This window comes from Gymnoscopelus microlampas (assembly GCF_963454915.1).
Source record: "Gymnoscopelus microlampas genome assembly, chromosome: 8".
Taxonomy (NCBI): domain Eukaryota; kingdom Metazoa; phylum Chordata; class Actinopteri; order Myctophiformes; family Myctophidae; genus Gymnoscopelus; species Gymnoscopelus microlampas.
The window spans coordinates 21,762,360-21,785,399 of record NC_139945.1 but is presented as its reverse complement, the minus strand read 5'-3'; the positions used below and the strand labels follow the sequence as shown (position 1 = coordinate 21,785,399).

Genomic DNA, 23,040 nt, shown 5'->3' with positions numbered 1-23,040 from the left:
ATTATTTCATAATGTCATCCTGAAACAGGACTTTTTGATTGTGCCCTGGATTCTGAGGAGGACGGCACCTTGCGATGTCTTGCACAGTGAGAGGTGGAGCAGGACTGTTATTCATAGAGATAATAATCAACTATAGCCATGTATTCTCCCCTTGGAACAAGGTTTGAAAGCGTTTTTGTGTGCTTGCAATAGATTAATGAACATTGCATTAGGTTGAATTGCCCCTGACTCCAGAGTCTGCCTGTGAATTATATTCATAGTTATTCAGTTTATTCACACTCTGTCTGGGTAATGTGAAGTATTGCCAAGACAAATGCTTTATTTCAGTGTTCTGGCTTTTTTAGACCTTGTCCATTGTCAGAGGGAAGCTCACGTACTGTAGGTCGTAGGCTTCGTTTCATCTTGTGAATGGAATGTCCTCAGGGGTATTAATGGGGGTCATAAACCCTGATACGGATATTTGAACACACTGAACTGTAACTGGCCCTGCACTGACAAGGACACATGCTTTACCCCTGAGGCCATTTTCGTGGACAGAAGTGGAAAATAGAAACTATTGATTTCCCACCGTGTGTAATGTAATTGCTTCACTTGTGTTTTGTTAGCACTTAACTGGGCTTTTCTGCTTCTTTCCTGTGTGTCTGGCAGAGTTAACCGAGGGATGTGCACCCCAAATCGCACACCGGGCACAAGTTCAGATACTGTAACAATCTTCACAGTATAGAGACAATAGACAGTAGAACTACTGTACTGTACAAACCTACAACCTTCCAACATAGAGACAGTTATTAGAGAAAGGAGGTAAAACACAACCTTTGTCTGAATTTATTCTTTATCTCTGAATAGTTACAGCCCACCTCTGGCAAAGATAGAATTAGAATATCACCAGACTTATCAGCAGACAGAGATCTCTGAAAGTCTGGCTACAAGTAGCCTCGATCTCCAGGCTTTTATTTTCCATCGCGTTTTGCTGAAAAATAAGAGCCTGGACCAGGCTGTTGTCATTCCTGGCATAGGAAGTGGGAGTCAACCTTTAATTTCCCCAACCAACCAGAGTGCAGTGGGCGTCATTCCAAATGTTGTGACGTCAGTGCTCTCAATACTGCACATTGGGGGAGGAGAAAGGGCGCGGGCGGGCGCACAGATTGAGATCTTTAGTTCTGGAGTTGCTTGCGTAGTGCACACACACACACACACACACACACACACACACACACACACACACACACACACACACACACACACACACACACACACACACACACACACACACTTAAGAATCATGTTCAAATTACAGTTTACATTATATTGAATTAACTCATATCCTGGAGACTTACATTGGCCATTGTCACAGCAGGTATCGAGGTCTTTGATTAGTAACATAATGCGGATCTGATATTCATGCCCTGGAGACTGGTACTTGTGACAATAGGATAATTGGCACAGTAAAGCATATCTGACATATAACCAGTGTTGGGTAACGTTACTTTTAAAAGTAACTTGCAACGTTACAGGATTTAGGCCATTAAAAAGTATTCTGTTACGTTACAGGTTTACCTTCTGAGAAAAGTAACTTGTTAGATTATTTTTGCGTTACCGACGATTACAAACAAGTGTGTCCTTATGCTTTAATGTGTTATCCTTGGTTTAAGTTATAGCGTGAATTTTACTTGTATATCTTTTATCAAAATCAAATCAAATCAAATCAAAAGCAAGCCTACAGGAGTGACCCCCAGTGTTGTGGAGGTGGAGCTGTGCTGGGCTTCACCAAGGCTATTTGCATTGTACTTCTCCTCCTTTCACCAATAAATCCAAGTAGTGTGAATACTTCCATGACTGTACTAAAGGGTAACCTTTCTGTCTTCTCTCAATATCTGCCATGTCGCACAGGTGCAGTAAATTAATGTAACAAAAACAAGACCAGCCAGCCAGCCCATGTGTGTTACACCATAAGTGGTGACCCGTTGAATACAGAGCAGAATAGAATGATAACCGGTCACCAATTTCTGTGTAACATCCTTCTCCGTGGCGTTGACAGACTCGCAAATATGTCGGATGGATTTTCATTGTCATTTGTGGCAATGTAACTAAGTAACGCCATTATTTGGAAAAGGTAACTAGTAACCCATTACTCTAATTGCAAACTAACGCCTTTATGTTACTCGTTACCCAAAAAAGGGTAACAAGTCCGTTAACGGCGTTAATTTTAATGCCGTTCCCGTTACCCCCAACACTGCATATAACATACTATAAGTATTAGTGTGCTGCCTAGCAGGCACACTAACTTCAAAATCTGACAAGCAGCTGTGAAATTTGGTGCAATTAATATTGACATCATGTGGGTTTGATCCGAGCAACGTTTTGTTGATGCCGCTGCTCGGAAGACTGTTTATTATTCCTGGCTCTCAACTCATTGATTGACAGTCTTTGACTGGATTGTTGCCAGCTAGAGGTAGCAGCGACATACCTGATAGATTGAATCTGGTCTGTTTGTGTTTGCTATAATGTTTTATTGGTATTGGGTGCCATTGTGTTATTAATAATTTGATATGGCTGGGTGCTGTTCTAGCCCCTGTTCCTGCAATGGTTCAGGGTCAATTGACTGGTAGCCAAGTGAGGTTTGTGATTAACTTTATTATTATTGTAGTGTGGGTGTATGGCATCACCCTGAGTTGGCAGAGCTAAATAGACTTTTCAAGCTACTACCTTCTGAAATAAAGTAACATTGATGTGTTTAGGACCTGGGACAATGCTGTCCAGGGCAATGCCAGTGGGAAGGGGATTCAACTTTAAACTAGACTCAGTGTAGGTATTGTACTCAAACACTCTGGCCAATGGCTATGCTTTTGAAATGGCTATAGCCATAAAGAAAAAACAGATGTTGAACAAGTTATAAATTACTCTTACTCTAGCTACTCAGCTCTGTTTCATATGTGCAGGTAAACAACATGCACCCTAGTGCCATCAATCATGTCCATGTACTGTACTGTTCATGCCTGGGGAAAAATAGTTACTTTAATGTTTGAGCAGCCCATGAATAGGCTTATGTGACAGTTAAAGTCCACTACCCACGCACGCACGCACGCACGCACGCACGCACGCACGCACGCACGCACGCACGCACGCACGCACGCACGCACGCACGCACGCACGCACGCACGCACGCACGCACGCACGCACGCACGCACGCACGCACGCACGCACGCACGCACGCACGCACGCACGCACGCACGCACACACACACACACACACACACACACACACACACACACACACACACACACACACACACACACACACACACACACACACACACACACACTTGTGGGTGGATGTTCACTCTGTGAGACGGAGTGATGTCATTAACTGTGAGAGAGGATCCTTTAATGTAATTAAGGGCGAGGAGCGGCAGTGAGTAGCGAGGTCATTCAACTCATGTCTGAGCCCCCCCCCCCCCCCCCCCCGCCCCGCTGTTGAAGAATTGTGCTTTTAATTAAAAAATCCCAGCCCTAACAGTGTCTAACACATACACACACGCTCCAGGTTCCGTGCGTTCCAGCCAGAACACGCAGGCTTGATTAGTATTAATCCTTATCACCAGAATGGACAACTTCTCAATTGTGTCTTTTCTCGCCTGGCTAATTTCATGAAGAGCGTATTACAGCATTTTCAATTTCGGCCCACAGTGAAGTTATAAGGCTGACAGTCTATCTCTGCAGTTCAGCTGAGCGTGTGTGTGTGTGTGTGTGTGTGTGTGTGTGTGTGTGTGTGTGTGTGTGTGTGTGTGTGTGTGTGTGTGTGTGTGTGTGTGTGTGAGTGTGTGTGAGTGTGAGTGTGTGTGTGTGTGTGCGTGCGATGTGAGGGAGAATTAAACTGGCTCTGCTGGTGAGTAATACAAGATATAATTTCATGCTAAATCTAAATAGGAAAATCAGCTCAGATCACAGCAAGAACATAAATATCTACACAGACCAGGGAAGCTAGTGCATAAATGGCTACAATTTACTCCTTATGTCGGACTATAAAATGTGCATATTATAAGCCCAACGCAGTGAACCAGCATCTGGCCAAAAATCTGTCGAATAACACAGTGTGATATCCAATAATCAGATGTTTGTTTAGTGTTCATTAGGAGTAGGAGGGTGAAAAGCAAGCCTAAAGTGGGACTGCCCAACTGGCATAGCTGTTTGATCAGTGTATCTGCTCTCTGTGTCTGTTGTGTGGCCTACGGTATGTTTGTCTGGCTGTCTCTCTTGTGTGTTTCCCCATGGTTTGGTCACTTTCTCACTGGGAGATCAGGGCTGACCCGAGACAGAGCCCATTCTCCCCAACGCCATCTATCATCTCCCCCAATCTAACCCTCTCTTCCTCCCCTCTTCTCCACTCTCATCAGCACCCCTGTCCCCCGACTTCACCCTCCACTCAAAGGCTCAGTAAACACATGGCTGTGAAAAAACGGTGTGCCTGTTCTCGTTCATGGGAGCAATGATTGCGTATGTGTATTTGGGTGTTTAACCCTTTAAGAAGAGAAGCATCTGTGTCATTGTTTGATTTGACCTAAAAAGCATTATTTTACACTTTGGCTATTACAAAATAGCAGATATACAAGCTGTAGATCTGCTATTTTTTTGAAATTGTGAACATTTGTGCAAATCTTTGAATATATATATATTTTTAAAGCACATACATTTTGGCGTCCTTGACATGAAAACGTTTGAGAACCACTGATATAGTACCATAAGTTAAAAAAAAAAAACAGTTAGGATTTAGAAGACAATTTGTAGAATCGGCCTCAGGTCTTAATGGGTTAAAAGTGTATTTATCTCCAGTTTGTGTCCTTTCATCAGTTGCTCTGAGAGCTTTTGATTATGCCCCAGGCACTGTGGGCCTAATGCTGTGTTAGGGTCCTTCAGCTCCTTAAACACAGACCACGATGACAGCAGTGACGCTCTGCTACCTTTGATAATGCACACACTGTGTCCTCAAAGCTCCGTCCTCAATGGAGCTGGAGTCAGATTCCCCTGAGGGGTGATGAGTACGACAGCTTTGCACCGGTGCACCTATTTCTATCAGTTAAGCAGTGGTGGGAAATGTGAATTGGCAGAGCGGGGTGATATGACTTAATAAGATTGAAGAAAAGAACATGCAGTTACATTTTCAAATGCTACGCAGGTGTATGTCTCATACTGAAAACATTATTGCATGTGGAATAGCCATTATTGCAGGTGGAAAGCAATAATGTGTATGTGGAAAGCAATAATGGCCCATTTTCCTTTACATTATTGGAAGACACTTAACACATTGGGTGCCAGCATTTTATAATAACAGATTACGTTCGGTGCCAGAAATCTCACCGTTGAGCTGCGCAGCGCTGTTTAAGCTGTAGACTCCACGAAGTGCATTCCATGTGAAAAAAAGCATGCCTCCATTTTGCCCGATGGTCCTGGCTAATTCCTCGAACGATAACATCTCTCACGCGAGTAACAATGGCGGAGCGATCGTGCATACAAAATGAGTCGTTTTCCCCAGCGTAAAAAGTTTTGGAGTTATAGGGGTTTTAGAGAAGGAGATAGAACGGAAGCGGATGGGAGCCATGTTTTTTGACACGGTGATCCATCTGGCCTATCCTTCTCAGAATCACCACGGGTGATCCCAGAGCTGCTCCAGCCCCTCCCGTGTGGAAAAAAAAACAAAAAAAAAACGAAAAGACACCAAACACGGTTCAGACCGTGTTCGGCACCAAAGCGCTACTCTGTGAAAATACGGTTCAGACCGTGTTCGGCACCTGATGTGTTAAAAATGTGGAGGATGTTTGGTAACTTAATATTGAATTGTTCATTCACATTAATTACCATCTTATCGTGTGGAAAACACAAAACATAGGCTGGCAGTAGACAATTTGCTTCATCATCACCACTAGTTTCTGTCTAGATAGACGCCGGCAGGGTTTGTCCCAATCATAAATCTACCTCATAAAGGCTAATGCAACATGGAGAGACATATTTAGCTAACAGTTTAGTGGCGGCAATTAGCGTGGGTGGTTGGCAATCTGGCAGAGTGCCAACCACCCAACATCTGTCCCCCCACCGCCACGGGGCCAATGGGCTCAACCAACCCCCCCCCCCCCCCAACCGACTGCCGGTCGTTTGTTCAATCAGCCTTGAAAAGAGGGAGGGTTGGGTCAATAAGGCTCACCTTGGCATCTCCGGAGCTGAAATTAAATGAGGGTGAGGAAACATTACCATTTTCACCCTGATGGGAGGCTTCTGTGATTTGTCCTTGTGTATATAAGATTTATTTCTTCAACCAGTGGTGATGGATTTTCCATTTGCCTGCATTTTTATATCTTTTTTTTTAAATCTCTGGGTTTGCTCCACGCCATTTTCATCATTGTTCAAGCAATACAAAGGGAAGTCTTTAGCATGTGTGCACTGTGCAGCTCCTCAATACCCCCCCCCCCCCCCCCCCCACTCTTTCTCTCTCTCTCTCTCTCTCTCTCTCTCTCTCTCTCTCTCTCTGTCTCTGTGTGGACAATTTGTCATTTCAACACTCCTGCGTAGGAGGGGGGTGGGACGTGGGGTTTGGATATTATGACAGCACTGTATGAAAGGCTGAAGAAAGAGGGGAAGGCAGGGGAAAATAAAGTTGCTCTTATCGGAACTTGCCAGCAGCGATGCGCACACAAAGCTCCTTGGGAATCCAATTTAGTTCTCCCTGTTAGCTTAAGTGATATCAGCGCAATTAGCCGTCACAGGTCGGGGTGCGAGTGAGGCGTAAGTGATTTCCTCAAATCACATCGGTGGAAAAACACGGGAGCGCCTGCCTCCGGAAAAACACTCACCAACTCCTAAGATGGACGCGCTTTGTGCGACTTGCTAATAAATGTCAGCCGCCTCCTTTGCTCCTTTGTTTGGGCCTCCTCATTCGCACAACGGTTTTAAATGGATTTTCCCCTTCTCTCTATCTCTCGCTCCATGAGGGTGACTTTGAGCTGGTTTCCTTTTATCTCAACCGCGCGTAACTCAATTGGCAGTTGTTTTGGTGTGCTCCAGTGGATATATGCTGTTTATTTTATGTGTTCATCAGTGAGTAACAGTGAGTAGAAATGTCCTTGGACTAGTTTGGAGAGCAATTAGACAGTGAATATATTGAATAAGTAAGCATGTTCCCATATGTGCAAAGAAGAATAAGAATGACCTTGACAGATAAAGCTCCCACACAGGTGCAATGTATGTGCAGACAGACAGACAGACAGACAGACAGACAGACAGACAGACGGGGGCGGCAGTGTCTTAGGAGGTAGAACGGCTTCTTTGGAAACGGGTTCCTGGTTCGATGCCTTGCATGGTTTCCTCCGCCGTCTCTGTGTGAATGTGTGTGTGAATGGGTGAATGTAATGCTCATTGTAAAGCTCTTTGGATAACAACGCTATGTAAATGCACCATTTACAGACTGACACACACACACACACACACACACACACACACACACACACATGGTCTTTTAAGACATTTGTAACTGGTTGGTTAAACGGTTGATTTATGATGTTATTTGTTATTTTATTTATTTTGTGGTGCGAAGATACTTCCCCCTCAAAGGTTACAGCAGGAGGTAGCTATCCAGCTGCCATGTTACAAAGCTGCAACTGCACCATGGCTGCTGCCCAATTCTGCCTTACAAGTTATACATAGAGAATAAAACAATTATTTATAAAGTACTTGAAAGCCACACTTGAGTAAAAGAACATACATATAGTCTTGCTTAAAATATATTTTTACTCAAGTAAAAGTTAAATTCACCCATGAAATCACTTGGGTCAAATTGTTAAATTAGCTCACATTAAATTAAGTATCAAGTAGCTTTTCATAGTGCAAAGAAACAAAACAGCCAGAAATGGCTTCTCAGAATGGTTTCTCTCCTCGCTTTATAATTAACAGAACTTTTTGAAAATGTTAAATAAAGCAATAAAAACATTGGATAATGTGTCCCAGTACCATTCTTACAGGTGAATGATCTTGCATATGCCAGTCAGTGTGTCTAGCTTACATGTCCAAATAGCTTGTGGCTAGATGCACTACTTTCAGAATAGCTTTCAAGTAGTTCAACTACTTTTTTCACCATGTAGATGGGTAGCTTGACAAAAGTTACATTGCAACATTTTCAGTGACACAAAGAGCACAACATGAGTTTTGAGTGCGGTTTGTCCATTTCATGCCATCTCCCTCCATTTATAGCTACTTACTTCTGAGTTTTGAGTGGTTTTGATCACACCAAAGAAAGAATTCTTCATCTTATCCATTAGCTTTTAGTCATGTGTTTCACACAATCACTCAATGTCATGATGCACTATTTCCCAACTAATGGTTCATGAAACACATCATAAGAGCCTGTGCCCTTATCAGCCAGGTACTCAAATGCAAACAAAAAACTAAAACCTTTCATTAATACAAACATCGAAACACTTCAGAACCATGTCAGCATTCCCCACTACTCTTCTCATGAAGACGCTTCCGTGCCAGGGACCCGTACACAGAACACATTGAAATGCATACTTCCTATCTTCTAAAATTCTAAATCAAAGCCTGTGCACTATATTATAAAGGCCTGGCACAGAAATTATCTGCTCAAAATGCATAAATGCAGTATGAAGTAGTACGTCACCAAGTCTATCATGGTCCTATAGTACCTATTGCACATACTGTAACCAGGGACGTGCACAGATAGACTCTAGGTGGTACTAGAGCAACTGCCCTTTGCCCTCTTGACCAGAAGTGCCCTTTTGAAAAAAATGGCACTTCTGGTCACATGCTAGCTGCTTTTTTCAGTTTACAGCAGGGGTCTTCAACAGGGGGTCCGGGACCCCTAGGGGGTCCTCAGAGTTACTTCAGGGGGTCCGCCAAATCTTTATGTGATATGATTTTTCTTTTTACCATAACCACTCGAAACCTAGCATCCCTTTTCTGAGGAGAACTTTAGCCAAAAATAGCCGATCTACAAGCCCACAGCGCGAGGCGTTGTGGGCTTGTAGATCGGCTATTTTTGGCAAAGAGGTATAGGTGTAGAGGGAAAAAAGAGCAGACCAAGTAAACAAAAAAAAGTATACTTTACTTGAGCACCTGCCCCTCAAAATGTCTGTGCGCGCCACTGTCTGTAACAATACATAATGTTGTCCTATAGCACCAAACACTGGACAGCAGGCAACCTGTTGATGTGAGCGCCTTAATTAACCATTAACGGTTATGAAAAGCATAAAACATTTTCATCCTGTACAACCAACCTTCCAATTTTCGGAATATGGAATGTGTTCCAGTTGGAATGTGTTACAGGGCCACAAGAAAACTCCACAGGGGCTGAATTTGGCCCGTGGGGCTGAATGTGTTCAGCGTCATGGTAGCATGATTTCAAACAACGGCAGTGTTGTGCCAAGGACCGGTCATTCCTTCTTCTGATTGGTTGAAATGAAAGCGCAGGAACTGCTCATTTCTACCAAAAGGGGGCGGGGTCAGGTTCAAATAAGGTCCAAAACCTCATTCTCCCAGCTGCCCCGGTGGTGTGCTGAGGTAAGCATTAGACTTCCAATCACAATATCATGGGATCAAATCACACCCTCCACGCTATTGTTTTCCTTATCGGAAATATGTCGCTAATATTTTTTAGGATGAAGGTTAGGTTTAGGTATCATTTTTGTGAGATTAGGGCCACATCCACACAGAGACGTTTTAAAAAATGAGCGAGAGGTGGAGCTATGGCGTCATTTATTTCAGGAAAGATGCGTCTTTAGGTGTACACACGGAGACGCAAGGGTGGCGTATACGCGGACCCAAAACGCCGGCTCCGTGTGGACAAAACGTCTAAACGATTTAAAAACTTTTGCCGATACACCTAAAAACATCTCAGTGTGGACAAATTCTAGGGTTAAGGTTTAGCCTGGTTCCAGACCATAGACCCCGCCCACTCTCTGAGTGAACTGCCGAAGTCTGGTGTTGTAATGTGAACGTAGGATTTATTCGGTACAAAAATGTATTGTCCAATGAGAGTCGTAGGTGGGGGTGGGTCTAACGACAAGCCAATCAGCGAATATCTGCTAAAACAAGCTGTTCGATGACGTCAGATGTAGGCAGATCCGTGGATCTCTTGTGATTGGTTTAGGAAAATTGAATCCCCTCCCCCTTGTAATCGCCTACACTGTAGTCAATGTCAGACTGAAGCTCCACAGCTTCAGTATGATAATCAGGCTAGTTAAGGTTAGGTTTAGGCATACTTTTTGCGAGGTTAAGGTTAGGTTTAGGCATAAGTTTGCCTCGTTAGGCATAATTTTGCCACATTAGGCACAAACGCATATTTTCGCCAATAGGCATAGTTTCAAAAATGCACGCCAGATACTATGTCACAAGGCACAACGGCCAATCACAGTGCATCCTTTCCAGGACTTGGCACAACACCGCCATAGATTGTAATAATGCGTCATGGTAAAGTGTCATGACGATCCACTAATTATATTTTGAGACAATTTGTGCCCAAGTGGACATTATTTGCCAAACGGTACAGGTGCTAGATGAAAGACCATGGGCTCAGCAAAATCAGAAGGGTTCATTCATTTTTGCAGAGCTTGAAGGTGCATAGCAAATTCCATGGCAATCCAGGCAGTAGTTTTTAGACAGACAAACATAGCTATCCTTAGAGTCCTGCTGCTAGCGGGGGTAAAAAAGACACGCATGAATGCACACACCATTTCTCTTCCATCATAAATAGTGACATCCGTCTCTCTCTCTCTCTCTCCCTTTCTTCCCTCCCATCTGCCTCATCTGCAGGGGAGATCTGCGCCTTCAACATTCACGGGCTGGAGGCTCCATTCGAGGCGGTGGTCCTGAACGGCACGTCTGGCGAGGGCCAACTGAGGGCCCGAGGCCTGGTGGACTGTGAGCTGCAGAAGGAGTACACCTTCATCATCCAGGCACACGACTGTGGCTCCGGACCCGGGGGCACCGAGCGCAAGAAGTCCCACAAGTGAGTGAGGAAGGGACCAGGCAGGGTGGGCTCTGGTTTGATATGATCTACATGTTTGTTCAATACTTGAGACTTATAACTGTAAGCAAGGGTGATCCTAGAGTCTGTGGCCCCTAGGCAAAAATTCCCACTGAGGCCCTTCAACGCACACAGAGCACACGGCAACATTTTTGGGGCCCTTGAGGCCTTTTGGAGGGCCTTTACAGATATGTTATAGCAACTTCACCCCAGAAATGTATACATGATTAGTCTATTTCCCTGATGTTCTCTATTGTCTTCATTGTGAATGTGTGTGAAGTCCATTTTGTATACAGGACATTGAAAGAACGGGAATGGACACCATTTGTTTAGTTTAGTTGGCCTCTGGGGCCCCCTATTGGCGGGGGCCCCGGGCAGCTGTCTGGTTCACCTGGTGGGAATGAGAGCCTATGGCTATAAGTCTTAGTGTAAGGCCAGCCTAACTGTACGTGGAAGCTTCTTTTGAAAAGAAAACAGAGCTGAAATGTAACTGTCTTGGAATAACTGCTTAGTCATTAGAAAGCATCTTACCACTGAAACAGAGAGCGTCTCCTTTCAAACCCCAATGGTTCTAATCACCCCCCCGCCCACAGGAGTGGCCCAATTCTCTCACAACTTGCTACAAAAATCCCTCATGAAAAACTATATAATCTCCTACCTTTCATTTTCAACCTTCACATGTGTCTCCTTCTCTAATAATCAAAAAGTGCTATATATTTCATCTCGCAATTTACTTCCGGATGGTTCGTTTTGCACTTTTTTTGCCACATCGGTCACGGGAAAGAAATAAGCGCTGCCGTGGTCTATAGAAACGAGCCCAAAAGTGCACCCAAATAAGCCCAAAATCGCTTATACAAACAGTCAGACCTGGCAACGCAGCCTACGCCAATCATGCGTGACAGATCTACAAGCTATGGGGCAGAGACGCCACCGTATCTTAGCAACAACTACAGCGCTCACTCTCATTGGTCGTGTCACGCTAAGAGCAGTCTCCAGACAATGGCATCGCAGAGAGCTTGCTGTTACTGCTGTAGCCATCACAGTCAGTCGCAGCGACGCCGGACAGGGCGCTGTGATAGCTGCCATGTCGCTAACGCTAACGTGGTTGTCATGCCTGCAGCGGCTGTGCACTCACTTTGTCAACAATGCACGTTCGTGTGGGGAATGTCAATATTGCTGCTCAGTCAGTCCATTGTAGATGGTGAATGTTTGTGTGTGTCTTCTGGAGAACTATGTAGCTCCACAGCAACTACAGTAACTAACGTAATGGCAGGACCGCCCCGTGCAACGCATGTTAGGCTGCATTATGGTCATGTAGTAATTTCAGATAATTTCGCTCCGATTAGAGCAGTGCTTATCAACCCTTTCAGGCCCCCCCCCCCCCCCCCCCAAACAAACGCACTTCATCTGGGGACCCCCCATTCTGTTTGACTCCGTTCCACAAGTAAATATTGTGAAAATAGCCGATCTACAAGCTCGCAACGCCTCACGTTGAGAGGCTTTGTAAGCTTGTAGATCGGCTATTTTCTACATGATTGCCTCTTTCTTAGATTCTTTGACAATGTGGCCCATGTTTTCATAGTATAGTTTGTTGACTACTTTTGTTGCAGAAATGGTCATTTCCTTTACTTTTATTGTCTCCGCCAGGCCCAAAGGCATGGCGCAAGACTATGTTTCACCCCCTGTCCGTCCGTCTGTGATAGCTAATCTCTCACATCGTTGACTTGATCGCAGCAAAATAACAGCCCGATGTGGAGAGTCAGTGAGAGCTGGATAAACGAGGTAAAATGTGTCAAAAGGAGTCTGTACGGCTGTCGATAAATGAACACATGACGTCGGTGGGAGAGGAGATATTGTGTCTTTTGGACAAACAGCAGCGTGGTGCTGATGTTTGTTGTGTGAAGCAGCTTAATGTCAGAGTGTTTGTGTTGGAGCGCCTCAGTGCGGCTGCAGAGTTCATGTGCAACCTCTTCCAGAGAGAGACAGAGACACTAGAAACTCTGCTGGGGAAAAAAAACACTGCTGGCCATTGACTTTCATATGGACATTGATCTACACACTGCAGGTATATCTGCTACACACACAACATCAAACTACACACTGCAGGTATGATGCAGCGTTTGCATTACAGCCAGCATGCCAGCGTAGTTCCCATATGGTTTCAAGGTGGGCTAAACCATGTGGACCCCATGTCAGCAATCTCAGCGGCATCCACTTCAGTCCCGACTGCGATGCCCATGCAGGCTATAAGTAGCTTCTACCTGGCCCTTAGGTGGGCCCCAACTAGCCATGTTTATGTGGGACCAAGGCGGGTCCTAACTGGGTTTGCCCATGCAGGCTTTAACTGGGTTCTACCTGGGCCCTAGGTGCACCCTAACCAACCAGAGTGCAGTGCCCATCACTCCAATTGTTGTGACGTCAGGGCTCTCAATAGTGCACATTGGTGCAGGAGGAGGGGCCGCAGGGCGACCGCACACATCGCTGAACCAATGGTAGCCCACGGATGTTTCCTCTGGGGATTTACAATCTGCCCCTCTATGCCACATATCATCCGCACTACAGGGTCTTCACTGACCGAGCCACGGCCCCACTGACCCTCATGACGCTACGCCACTTATATGAGTTGCCAAGTGGCCGCGGGCGCTACGTGGGCGTGGCCGTGGGCTAGACGCGTGGGCTAGAAGCTCGGGGGCGAGCTTCTAGTTGATAGCAATTGAAGGTAAGGGGGGACAGAACAAATTACTGACCCTTTCTTTGGTGGTAACTAGAATATAGACACAATTTGGTATAAAATAACAGAAGATTTTCACCATTATGCAAGAGCCATGAGTATTATTAATAGCTTAAGCATCATCACATGTCTCAGAATTACTGTCCGATAGGTATTTCATCATCGTGTGGCATTTCCATACTGTCTGCCCTCTTTGTTTATCTGATTTAGTTCAGCGGGTTGAAGACAATGCTGTAATAAAAGCCATTGCCTGAGCTTTGGATTCAAGGTAGTTTGACATACATTTACTTGCTTACAAAAATGAAAATGTAAACACCTTTTTTCGATTTCACAGTGTAAGATGAATTTTTTTGAGAAACCGTATATCCACACTTAACATGCTTAATTATAATTACTAGACCATACCCGGTCGACGCATCCGTGGGGGGATATGCGCACATGATCTGGCAATTGAAAAACGGGCTTCACAGTTAAGTTCAGATGGTAATGGTCAATGGCTGTGTGCAAAATCAGAGCAATTGCTCCAGCCACTGAGGAGAACCGGGTAGCTTCACTCACTCACCACGGTTACTAGAATTATAGTAGGATAATCTTTTTTGACATTAACAGAAGCCTTGTCGACACCACCATGTGCCAAACACCTCTACCAGCACGACTAAACTCCTTTAATGGAGCCCACTGATCAAAGCAATTCGTCATACTTTGAGAGGCTCGCAAATGCAGCTTCACTCCGAAATTGCTCTCTCCAGCAGACTGTCTGATACCACTCAGCAGAGACAAAGACTAGCCTAGCATCTTTATAGTCACACACAGCAGTTGTGGAGTTTTTTGCTGGACATTTGAGCTGTGCTTGAAAGTGTTGATTTGATGGAGTGTGTCTTATAATTGTGTTATTTGTGTGCGTGTGCATGCACGCGTGTGTGTGTGTGTGTGTGTGTGTGTGTGTGTGTGTGTGTGTGTGTGTGTGTGTGTGTGTGTGTGTGTGTGTGTGTGTGTGTGTGTGTGTGTGTGTGTGTGTGTGTGTGTGTGTTTTATGCATTTTATGCATTTTAGAATGCGTACCCACCTGTGTGTATATAGGAGTGAGTAGTGATGATGGAGAGTGTTAAAGTCCCTGTCCACATGTCCAAGGGTGTGTTTTAAATCTCAGAAAAAAACTAAAACATTCAGTTCTGTAAATGTACGTGTAACGATGATAGGTCCACATTGCCGACATCTTTAAAGTGACTTCAATTCTACTCGTTAAATAAAGTTTATGACAATGAAAACAAATGTTCTCCCCCTAAAATCATCCCTACCCTACCATGACTCTGAAATCATTTTTTCAAAAGGCAATTATATTTTCTTTGCTTCAAATTTGTCTGGTTGGTTAATAAGACATTATTCTGCGGTGTGACAAACTTTGAATACACAATACATGTTACTACTGCTTTACAGGGTCTTTAATACTAGCTAAGGCAAGGCAACTGTATTTGTACAGACATGTTATACATACCATGATAATCCATAGTGCTTCGGAGAATACAAATAATTCACAATTACAAAGTGAAACAGTAGAGACTGAAAGCTAAAAGAGCTTAGCAAGTACCTACTCTTGATGCAACAAATAATTGGAAAAAAAGGAACATTACAAAATGAACAACAACAATCAAAATATAGGCCTAGGAAGACTTGCCATTCCTGGGTAGAGTAGGCAGTTTCAAATAAATAAGTTTTTAACTTAAAGGTGTCCAGAGTTGGGGCTTGTTTAAGGTCATCTGGGAGGTTATTCCAGGTCTGTGGTATATTGTATATTACAAAATGCTGCTTCAACGTTTTTTTGTTCCTACTCATGCTGGGCGGTGCCTAGTGGCTGAGACAGTTATATCTTTAAATTACTACGATGCTTAAGCTTACACAATTACTTAATATCAACCTAACGCACACCACATCTCAGACACAGTTTAGCTGTGTAGGCAGACCGGTGCAGAAGACAGACTATATTTGGCTTCGGTTTAAATGGACTGTCCTTTAGCCAGCAAATCACAGAGGAGCACGCTGGCTCCGATTTAGGTGCAGAGAAATAGAGGAGAATCTCTGCCTGAGGCTGATGTGCCCAAATTACACATGACAAGTCACCAACAAAGATGGAGAGCAGTCAGGAAAATTAACAGCTAAAAGAGAACAGGGCAGAGGATCAGGTGTTGACACGGAAGCCATTTTAAAAGTTTCTAATCCTTTGTTCTGCTCACCCCTGCCAGCCCGGGCCGCCCTACACAGTAAAATACTGAGTGCTGGACCTGTTTGAACACTCTTTTTCTGGACAGACACTCTCATTCCTCCTTTCTACCGAGTTTAAAATGTTTGCCGTAGCTCCGCTGCTGCGTTCTAGCAATCTGCCCTGCATACTCCCCGTCTCTCTTGTCACTGACTCCAGTGTTTTTGAATATTTCTTCAAGGTGCCTGGTTAAGAATGGAGGCCTTCGCTTGCCTGAAAAACTGTTGAGACAGAAATCCACTTTTCATTAGAAAGGCTGCCTTGCTCGCTCTTAAGAGTGCCGAGGCCAGCTTCAGGTTTATATCTTTATTTGTTTATTTGTTTATTTAATCTCTCAAGACAGATTCAGAGCTCCGCAGCTGAATCTGTCGGAAGCTCTTGTTACAATGTGTAGATTTAGGAATGTTAGGAATGTAAACAACGACACGTGGACCGGAAATGGAGGGCTGAGGGTGGACCTAACAGCCAACATCCTGTTATCCACATTCTATAGACCCCTTAACAGACGACGTCACACTGATAAGAACCAGAATGCGTGCAACCAGTATGCGTGCAATGAAACCCATTCTATCAGGTATCGCTAGGACGCGCCTCACTAGCCAACACAGAAGAGGGGGTTGGGGTGTGCTGAAACCAGCGCACCCCGAAACAACAGGTTGGGAATTGATTGCGTGAAACAATCACCTGTGCGTCCAGTCTCAATGTTAGTAAACAAATAATTGGTCTATTGGGAGGTCCCCCCAGAGTCAACTTCAAAGGTAAAAAACAGTAGAGGGCGCTGTTTTTTCCTTTTTTGTCTCCGCCAGGCCGAAGGCATGGCGAGAGAGTATGTTTTACCCTCCGTCCGTCCTTCCGTCCGTCCGTCCGTCCGTGTGTCCTGTCTGTGTGTTACCAGCTAATCTCCGGCACCGTTGGTCCGTTCGCTCCGAAACTGTGCACACACACTCCCTGGATGCCAATTCAGAACCTCTGCCCCAGTTTTTTCACATGGGCCTGTTATAGCGCCACCAGGAGGCCGATTTGTGCAAAACACATTCTTTTACATTACTCCTACAGATTTTATCCAAATATCATGCAAATCGGTACACAGTATCTCTATAGTCATGTGATCAACACGGATCTGTCCGATTTCCCATATTCCATCCTGATTGCCTATGGTTGGCTTCCAAAGTTTTCAGGATTGGTCCGTTTTGAACAAAATGCCTCAAACTATGCATGCAGCTTGCGATTTCCGTGAAATTTCACACACACATTCCCACTAGGCCGAGGAAGAAATGCCACCCTTTTCACATTGGCCTGTTATAGCGCCACCAGCAGGTCTAATTTAGCAAAACTCATTTTTGGAACAAAATGCCTCAAATCATGAATGCAGTGTCTGATTGCCGTTAAATGGCACCCTTTTCACATTGGCCTATTATAGCGCCACCAGGAGGCCAGAATAACGTACCTGACCTGGCGGAGACCTGTGCTCCGAGGAGCACTTTTTCTTTTTTAACTATGGGTTGATTGGCTACCGCCTGAAACGGCAGCTAGTCTTCCTGGGGTCCTGAGACAATAATATGATTAACAATAAGAAAAAAAAAGACTTTCTAAATGTATTAGCCCACACAGATAAAATAAATATAGAAAAGCATTTCACAAGTAATTTATCACATAAGAAAATAGTATATATAAAAAAAGTAAACTGCAATAAAACAATTTAAAATCAAGTAGACAAAATGAGGTTCACTAACCATATAACTAATCATGTGAGTGAAGATGTTATTGACTGTACTGACTACTGAGTGTATATGAAGTCTAAGTTTCTTTTTGAAACAAGCCTTTCCTTTTATGTAATTAATTCATAATTATTCATTATACTTTTTTGAATGCCAATCTGTTCAAAATCTGTTAAGTTCAGTCTGTTCTATGTAATTGTATTTGGACCATAGAGTGTTAACTTCATAGCAGGGAGTCTTGTAACAAGCTTCTGTTGCTCATTAGGATCTAGTCAACAACTATTTCTATGATGCTGTAATGCTGTTTTTATGCCAGAATCTTTGCATAAAACAGTGGAATATTAATATTGTCCCATAATAACATCACCAAGACTATTCCACAATGTAATGGCCCTATATAACTCAATGAAGAGAACTATACAGCCCACTTCATTGAGTTGGACATAGGTAGGGGCAGAGTAATCACACGCCTCGCCTCGAGTGGAAAATGTATGATTATCTGAACAAAAAATTATGTCAGAAAGATATTTAAGAGTATAAGTGCTAATTACTCCATGAAAATAAATAATTCAATTAACAGAAAGTCTTCCCTTGACTCTTAGCCAATTGAGACGCTCATGCATTTCTGCAACACTTGTTCTGGATGAACAACCTAGGACCAGCCTTGAACTTTTATTTAGCAGAATATTGGAGGCAGATGACCATACTGCTGAGCAGTAATCCAAGTGACTTAAAACCAATGAACAAACAACTTGACTTAATAAATGTGAGGATTTACGTGTTATGGCACAACAGCTCTGCCCATTTTGGTAACCACTTGGTTATATGATCAGACCATGACAATGTACAGTCAAGCCAAACTCCTAAAAGCTTTACAGTTCCAAAGGAAGACGGCTTCAACCCAACCTACAGTGTGTGTGCCATTGCCATGTAAGATCTCCACCTTGAGCAGGACCGGCCCTAGGACTTTGGTGACCCTAAGCAAGATTGTTTGTGGCCTCAAAACACTCCCAGCACAACCTCCCAATCACACGCACATGCGCACGGACGCGCGCACGCACGTGACTGTCAAAAACTGCAAGTTTGAATGATTTGACCAGGTTTATAATTCTCACCTGTGATTTGAAGCCTTTTGTACCTGTCACAGTCACAGTGACAGGTATACAACATCGGATCACACTTTTTGATTGCCTGCGAGTCTGGCCTTTCTTCCTGCTCCTGCAGAAACCATAGAAACCTCGATCACAATCATCACAGAGTGTGATGCCCAATTTACTTCCCTATAAGACATCTCCTCAACCCTGCTAGTTCCCTCTGTCTAGTGCCAGGACGGTGTGTTCTTCATTGGAAATGAATAAAGCTGATCTGCCATCACCAGAAATTACTGAATAGGAGCAGACATCACAGGTTTCTCAAGAATTGTGATCTTCTGAGGTGCCAACGTTCACAGGTTTCTCAATTAGTCAATTAGACAATTTCTGTGACTATGACTCCCCGGCCCCCATAGTGGTTGTGGCCCTAAGCAACCGCATAGACTGCTTATGCCAGTGGCCGGCCCTGGCCTTGAGTCATGGGCCCTATTTTGCGTGTGTCTTATGACTTAATTTAAGACCTGGAGGCGTGGCCAACGCTGTTTGGCTATTTTGAGTGGCCAAGCAGCATTGGCCATGCCTCCGGGTCTTAAAGGACGACTTCACCCATTTTCAACCTATCTTCATATAATAGGCCCTCACTAATGCTCCTGATAAAATGGTACAATTTCTTTCTACTTGGTCTGTGTCTCATAGGAGGACTGTGGACAGTCCAGAAATACGTCTACCAGTGACATCATCGTTAGGCAGGATTTTTTTTTTCAACAAGATTTAAAACATTTTATTTCGATTTTTATTAAAGCGAGAACAATGGCTTGTATTATTGCACTGCAACTTTCCAGGAATACAAAGCCTGCAGTTTCTATTAGCTTGGATTCCCCATCGATAATGTCACTGGTAGGCGGGTTTCTGAACTGTCCACAGCTCTCCTAAGAGACACAGACTGAGTTGAAAAAAATGGTACAGTTTTATCATGAGCATTAGTGAGGACTAGGGTTTAACACCGGGATTCCCGGGATGCGGGAATCCTGGGAATCCCGAGGTTATTTACCGTCCCGGGAACTGACTTCGGTGAATACTAATTAGAAATGAATACTAATTAGTAGAAAGGCCTATCTACAGCACGGAGGAATTGCTATTATAATTAGGCAAGTTACTTGCCGCGTTGCCGACCAGGGCAGGGTCCCATCGTCCCGTTGTGAACCATTATGGGGGACGCACTGAATGTAACAGTAATGAACAAAATAAAACACAAGTGGCCGTGATGCCCCCTGTCTGCCCTGCGCACGCTGATTTCACCGTTTCCTCTGCTGTCAATACGGTAGACTGTAGACACCAGTTGACTAGTTGAGATTCAACATCAAGTGAAACGCTGCATAAACAGTGGGTAGGTTTGATTTCGAGCCTATATTGCAGCTTAAAATGCAGAGAGAGAGACTGGAGAGAGAGAGTGCAAGAGAGAGCGCGTGCGAGAGGGAGAGAGAGAGAGAGAGAGAGAGAGAGAGAAAGTATTAGACCGATGTGGTCCGATTTTTTTATCATCATTAATGTAGCCAACCCTACAATTGCATTTTAGAACGTTCAAACTACCATTTTACTAGAACTACCCAGTAGAACAAGTGAACTGCACAACAGCTGTCTGTCTCATTGATTGTCAGTGGCAGCGCATGCATGTGCAGTTGTGCACATCAAAATCACACTCCAAAACCGACATTTGATCAACAACAAAATATAGATTAATACATTTGACAACATACAGCCAACATCCCAAAATGGAGTCTTAATATCCAGCAAGTAGCCTAATATAAATTAACTGCAAACAAATTACAAGTTTAGGCTATCAAATCAATATCCTACAAAAGTAGAGATAAGCTGTGACCTCACCAGCGCTCTGATGGACAATACATAAATAATCCTTTTGCAAATTCTCTTGTCAATAATGATACAAATGAAACGTTTATTTCAGCAGCTATAGAGTTTGACATTGTTTGAGTGCGTTTTGGGTGCACAGCGCAGCTCCTCGTTTAAGTTAATTGTCTTCACCCGCTGCTGCGCAACAGGGCAGATCTCCGCCAGCACACTATATTATATTTATATATTATATTTATATGATTTAAAAAATCAACTTAAGTCATTATTAGTGCAAGTTCATATGTGGACACAATAGGGACATTTGGGCACCTCGATGTAAAATTGGCTATTAAGTATCTACATATAAATGCATTTTAGTGGGCACTTTTTTTTTTTTTTACCCTTTAACGGGAATTCCCGGGAAGCCCGGGAAAAGGTCTGAAAATTCCAGGGAATTAAAATTAGCTATTTCCCGGAAAATGTTAAACCCTAGTGAGGACCTATTATATGAAGATAGGTTGAAAATGGGTGAAGTCGTCCTTTAAGTTAAGTCATAAGACCTGGAACTTAAGACACGCAAAATAGGGCCCCATAGTCTGGACACTTCTAGGTAGGTTTATATATAACCTATGTTTAAGATAAGGTAAAGTAAACTATGGTACTTCACACTGAAATTTTGCCTTTGTCAAGAAAGATACACGCAGTACGAGACACAAGGATAACAGCAAGTGATAAGTCACTCAGATTTTATACTGTGTATAGAACAGAGGCTCAGGTAGGATAAAATAATGATCGTTATTTTAATAATAATAATTACTAAGTAAGTGTATGTAATGAAAGTATTGGATTGGTCAGTAGCGCACTAAATCAATGTGACCAATTTAAAAGTGACATTTATCTATTGACAGAAAATGTACTGATGAGAGACCAACACACCAATAACTTTTGACTTAAATTTGCAGTACAAAAGTCTATTGTCTCTTTTTATACCAGCCATCCGGAAATTGGCTGACGGCTGTGTCTTTAATCTCCCAAACTGTAACAATGTCACTGTACTGTTTGTGAATATTACTAATATTTCAGTTAAATTACTATTTACTCAGACAGGTACCCTTAAACACATATTGAACCTCATCAGGTACCCTTAACCCTTGCATTGTGTTAGAATAGTGATTTAGAGTTGTACTATAGGATAAAGTTAAATTGTATATCTTTTGTGAGTGGCAAATGTTTCACAACGTCCACTGCATTAATTTCACCCTCGAAAACCTTTTCTATTATATTTTCTATTGAAACGGTGGCGGGCCGCCCTTCCCGCGAAAATGACGTCATCCGGCCGGAAAACAGAAACGGAAATGCACCGGTTTCCTGTTTGGCCAGGAACTACCGCACCGGTTTCCTGTTTGGCCAGGAACTACCGCGCTATTAACAAAAAGGAATCTTGCGCTGTTTTTAAGACATTTTAGGATTTGAAGATGGAAAAACAACAGCAAAAGAAAACACAGCTCACGGTAACTAATGCTCCACTGGCTAAGAGAAACGATCCGCAGATAGTATAAAACAATTAAAAGAACGCTTTTTGAAACACTTCCGCATTCCGGTGAAAACAAATGGAATTCTGGGTAATGCAGAACTACGGAAAATACATGCAGGGACGGTAGTGACCAACAGAGGTTGCTAAAAATCGTTATTTGTGGACCTGCCTTGTATTGCTTTAACTCAGCCCAAAATACAAAAAATATATATAGCTGCAAGCAGCGATAATACAGGGCCAGGGATTGCAGAGAGAAGAAAGAAAGAAGCAATGATAAGTAATATGCACAATAAGCCATAGAAACATAGAAGACTGAACTTGAGAGAAAGAAGACCATGCAATTAACAAATGAGCATTTTAAACCCATAACCCTAACCTCAGTAAAACTGTGCCTTCCCCTAACCTCAAGAAATAATATGCGTAAGCCTACGAATGCCAAATCACGATCACCTCAACACAACGTCGGGGAGGGGGATCGAACTGGTGACCTCCAGACAACAAGGCTGCCTTTCTTCTCAATTCAATTCAAAGGGCTTTATTGGAATGAAAAAACATACGTTTACATTGCCAAAGCAAAAAGCACAATACAACAATACAGCGATACAATCAAAACAAAAAATGTACATTTGAAAGTCAGAATCTTCAATAGATCAATTTCTATGTACCAAGATCACTGGGTGCAGGTATAGTGCAGGAATATACACAATGATTAGTCTTTAGGGTGGTTGTGTTCCGTTCGATATCCTTCTCCTATCACAGCAACTCACGAATCTTGCTGCTGTGTTTGCACATTGTTGTACTTCGCCCAGCAGATATGGGAGTTTTTTGTCATT

At 43.4% G+C, this 23,040-nt stretch overlaps 1 protein-coding gene across 1 annotated transcript in view; it reads left to right on the top strand.

The window, feature by feature from the left end:
• LOC311049822 (calsyntenin-2-like) overlaps nucleotides 1–23,040 on the top strand; it is a gene marked incomplete at its 5' end in the record, with an annotated part of 321,705 nt that overhangs the window by 192,158 nt on the left and 106,507 nt on the right. The window contains one exon of the mRNA XM_084063685.1: nucleotides 10,812–11,007. Coding sequence (XP_083919811.1) covers nucleotides 10,812–11,007 — 196 coding nt within the window. The remainder of the gene's footprint in view (nucleotides 1–10,811; nucleotides 11,008–23,040) is intronic.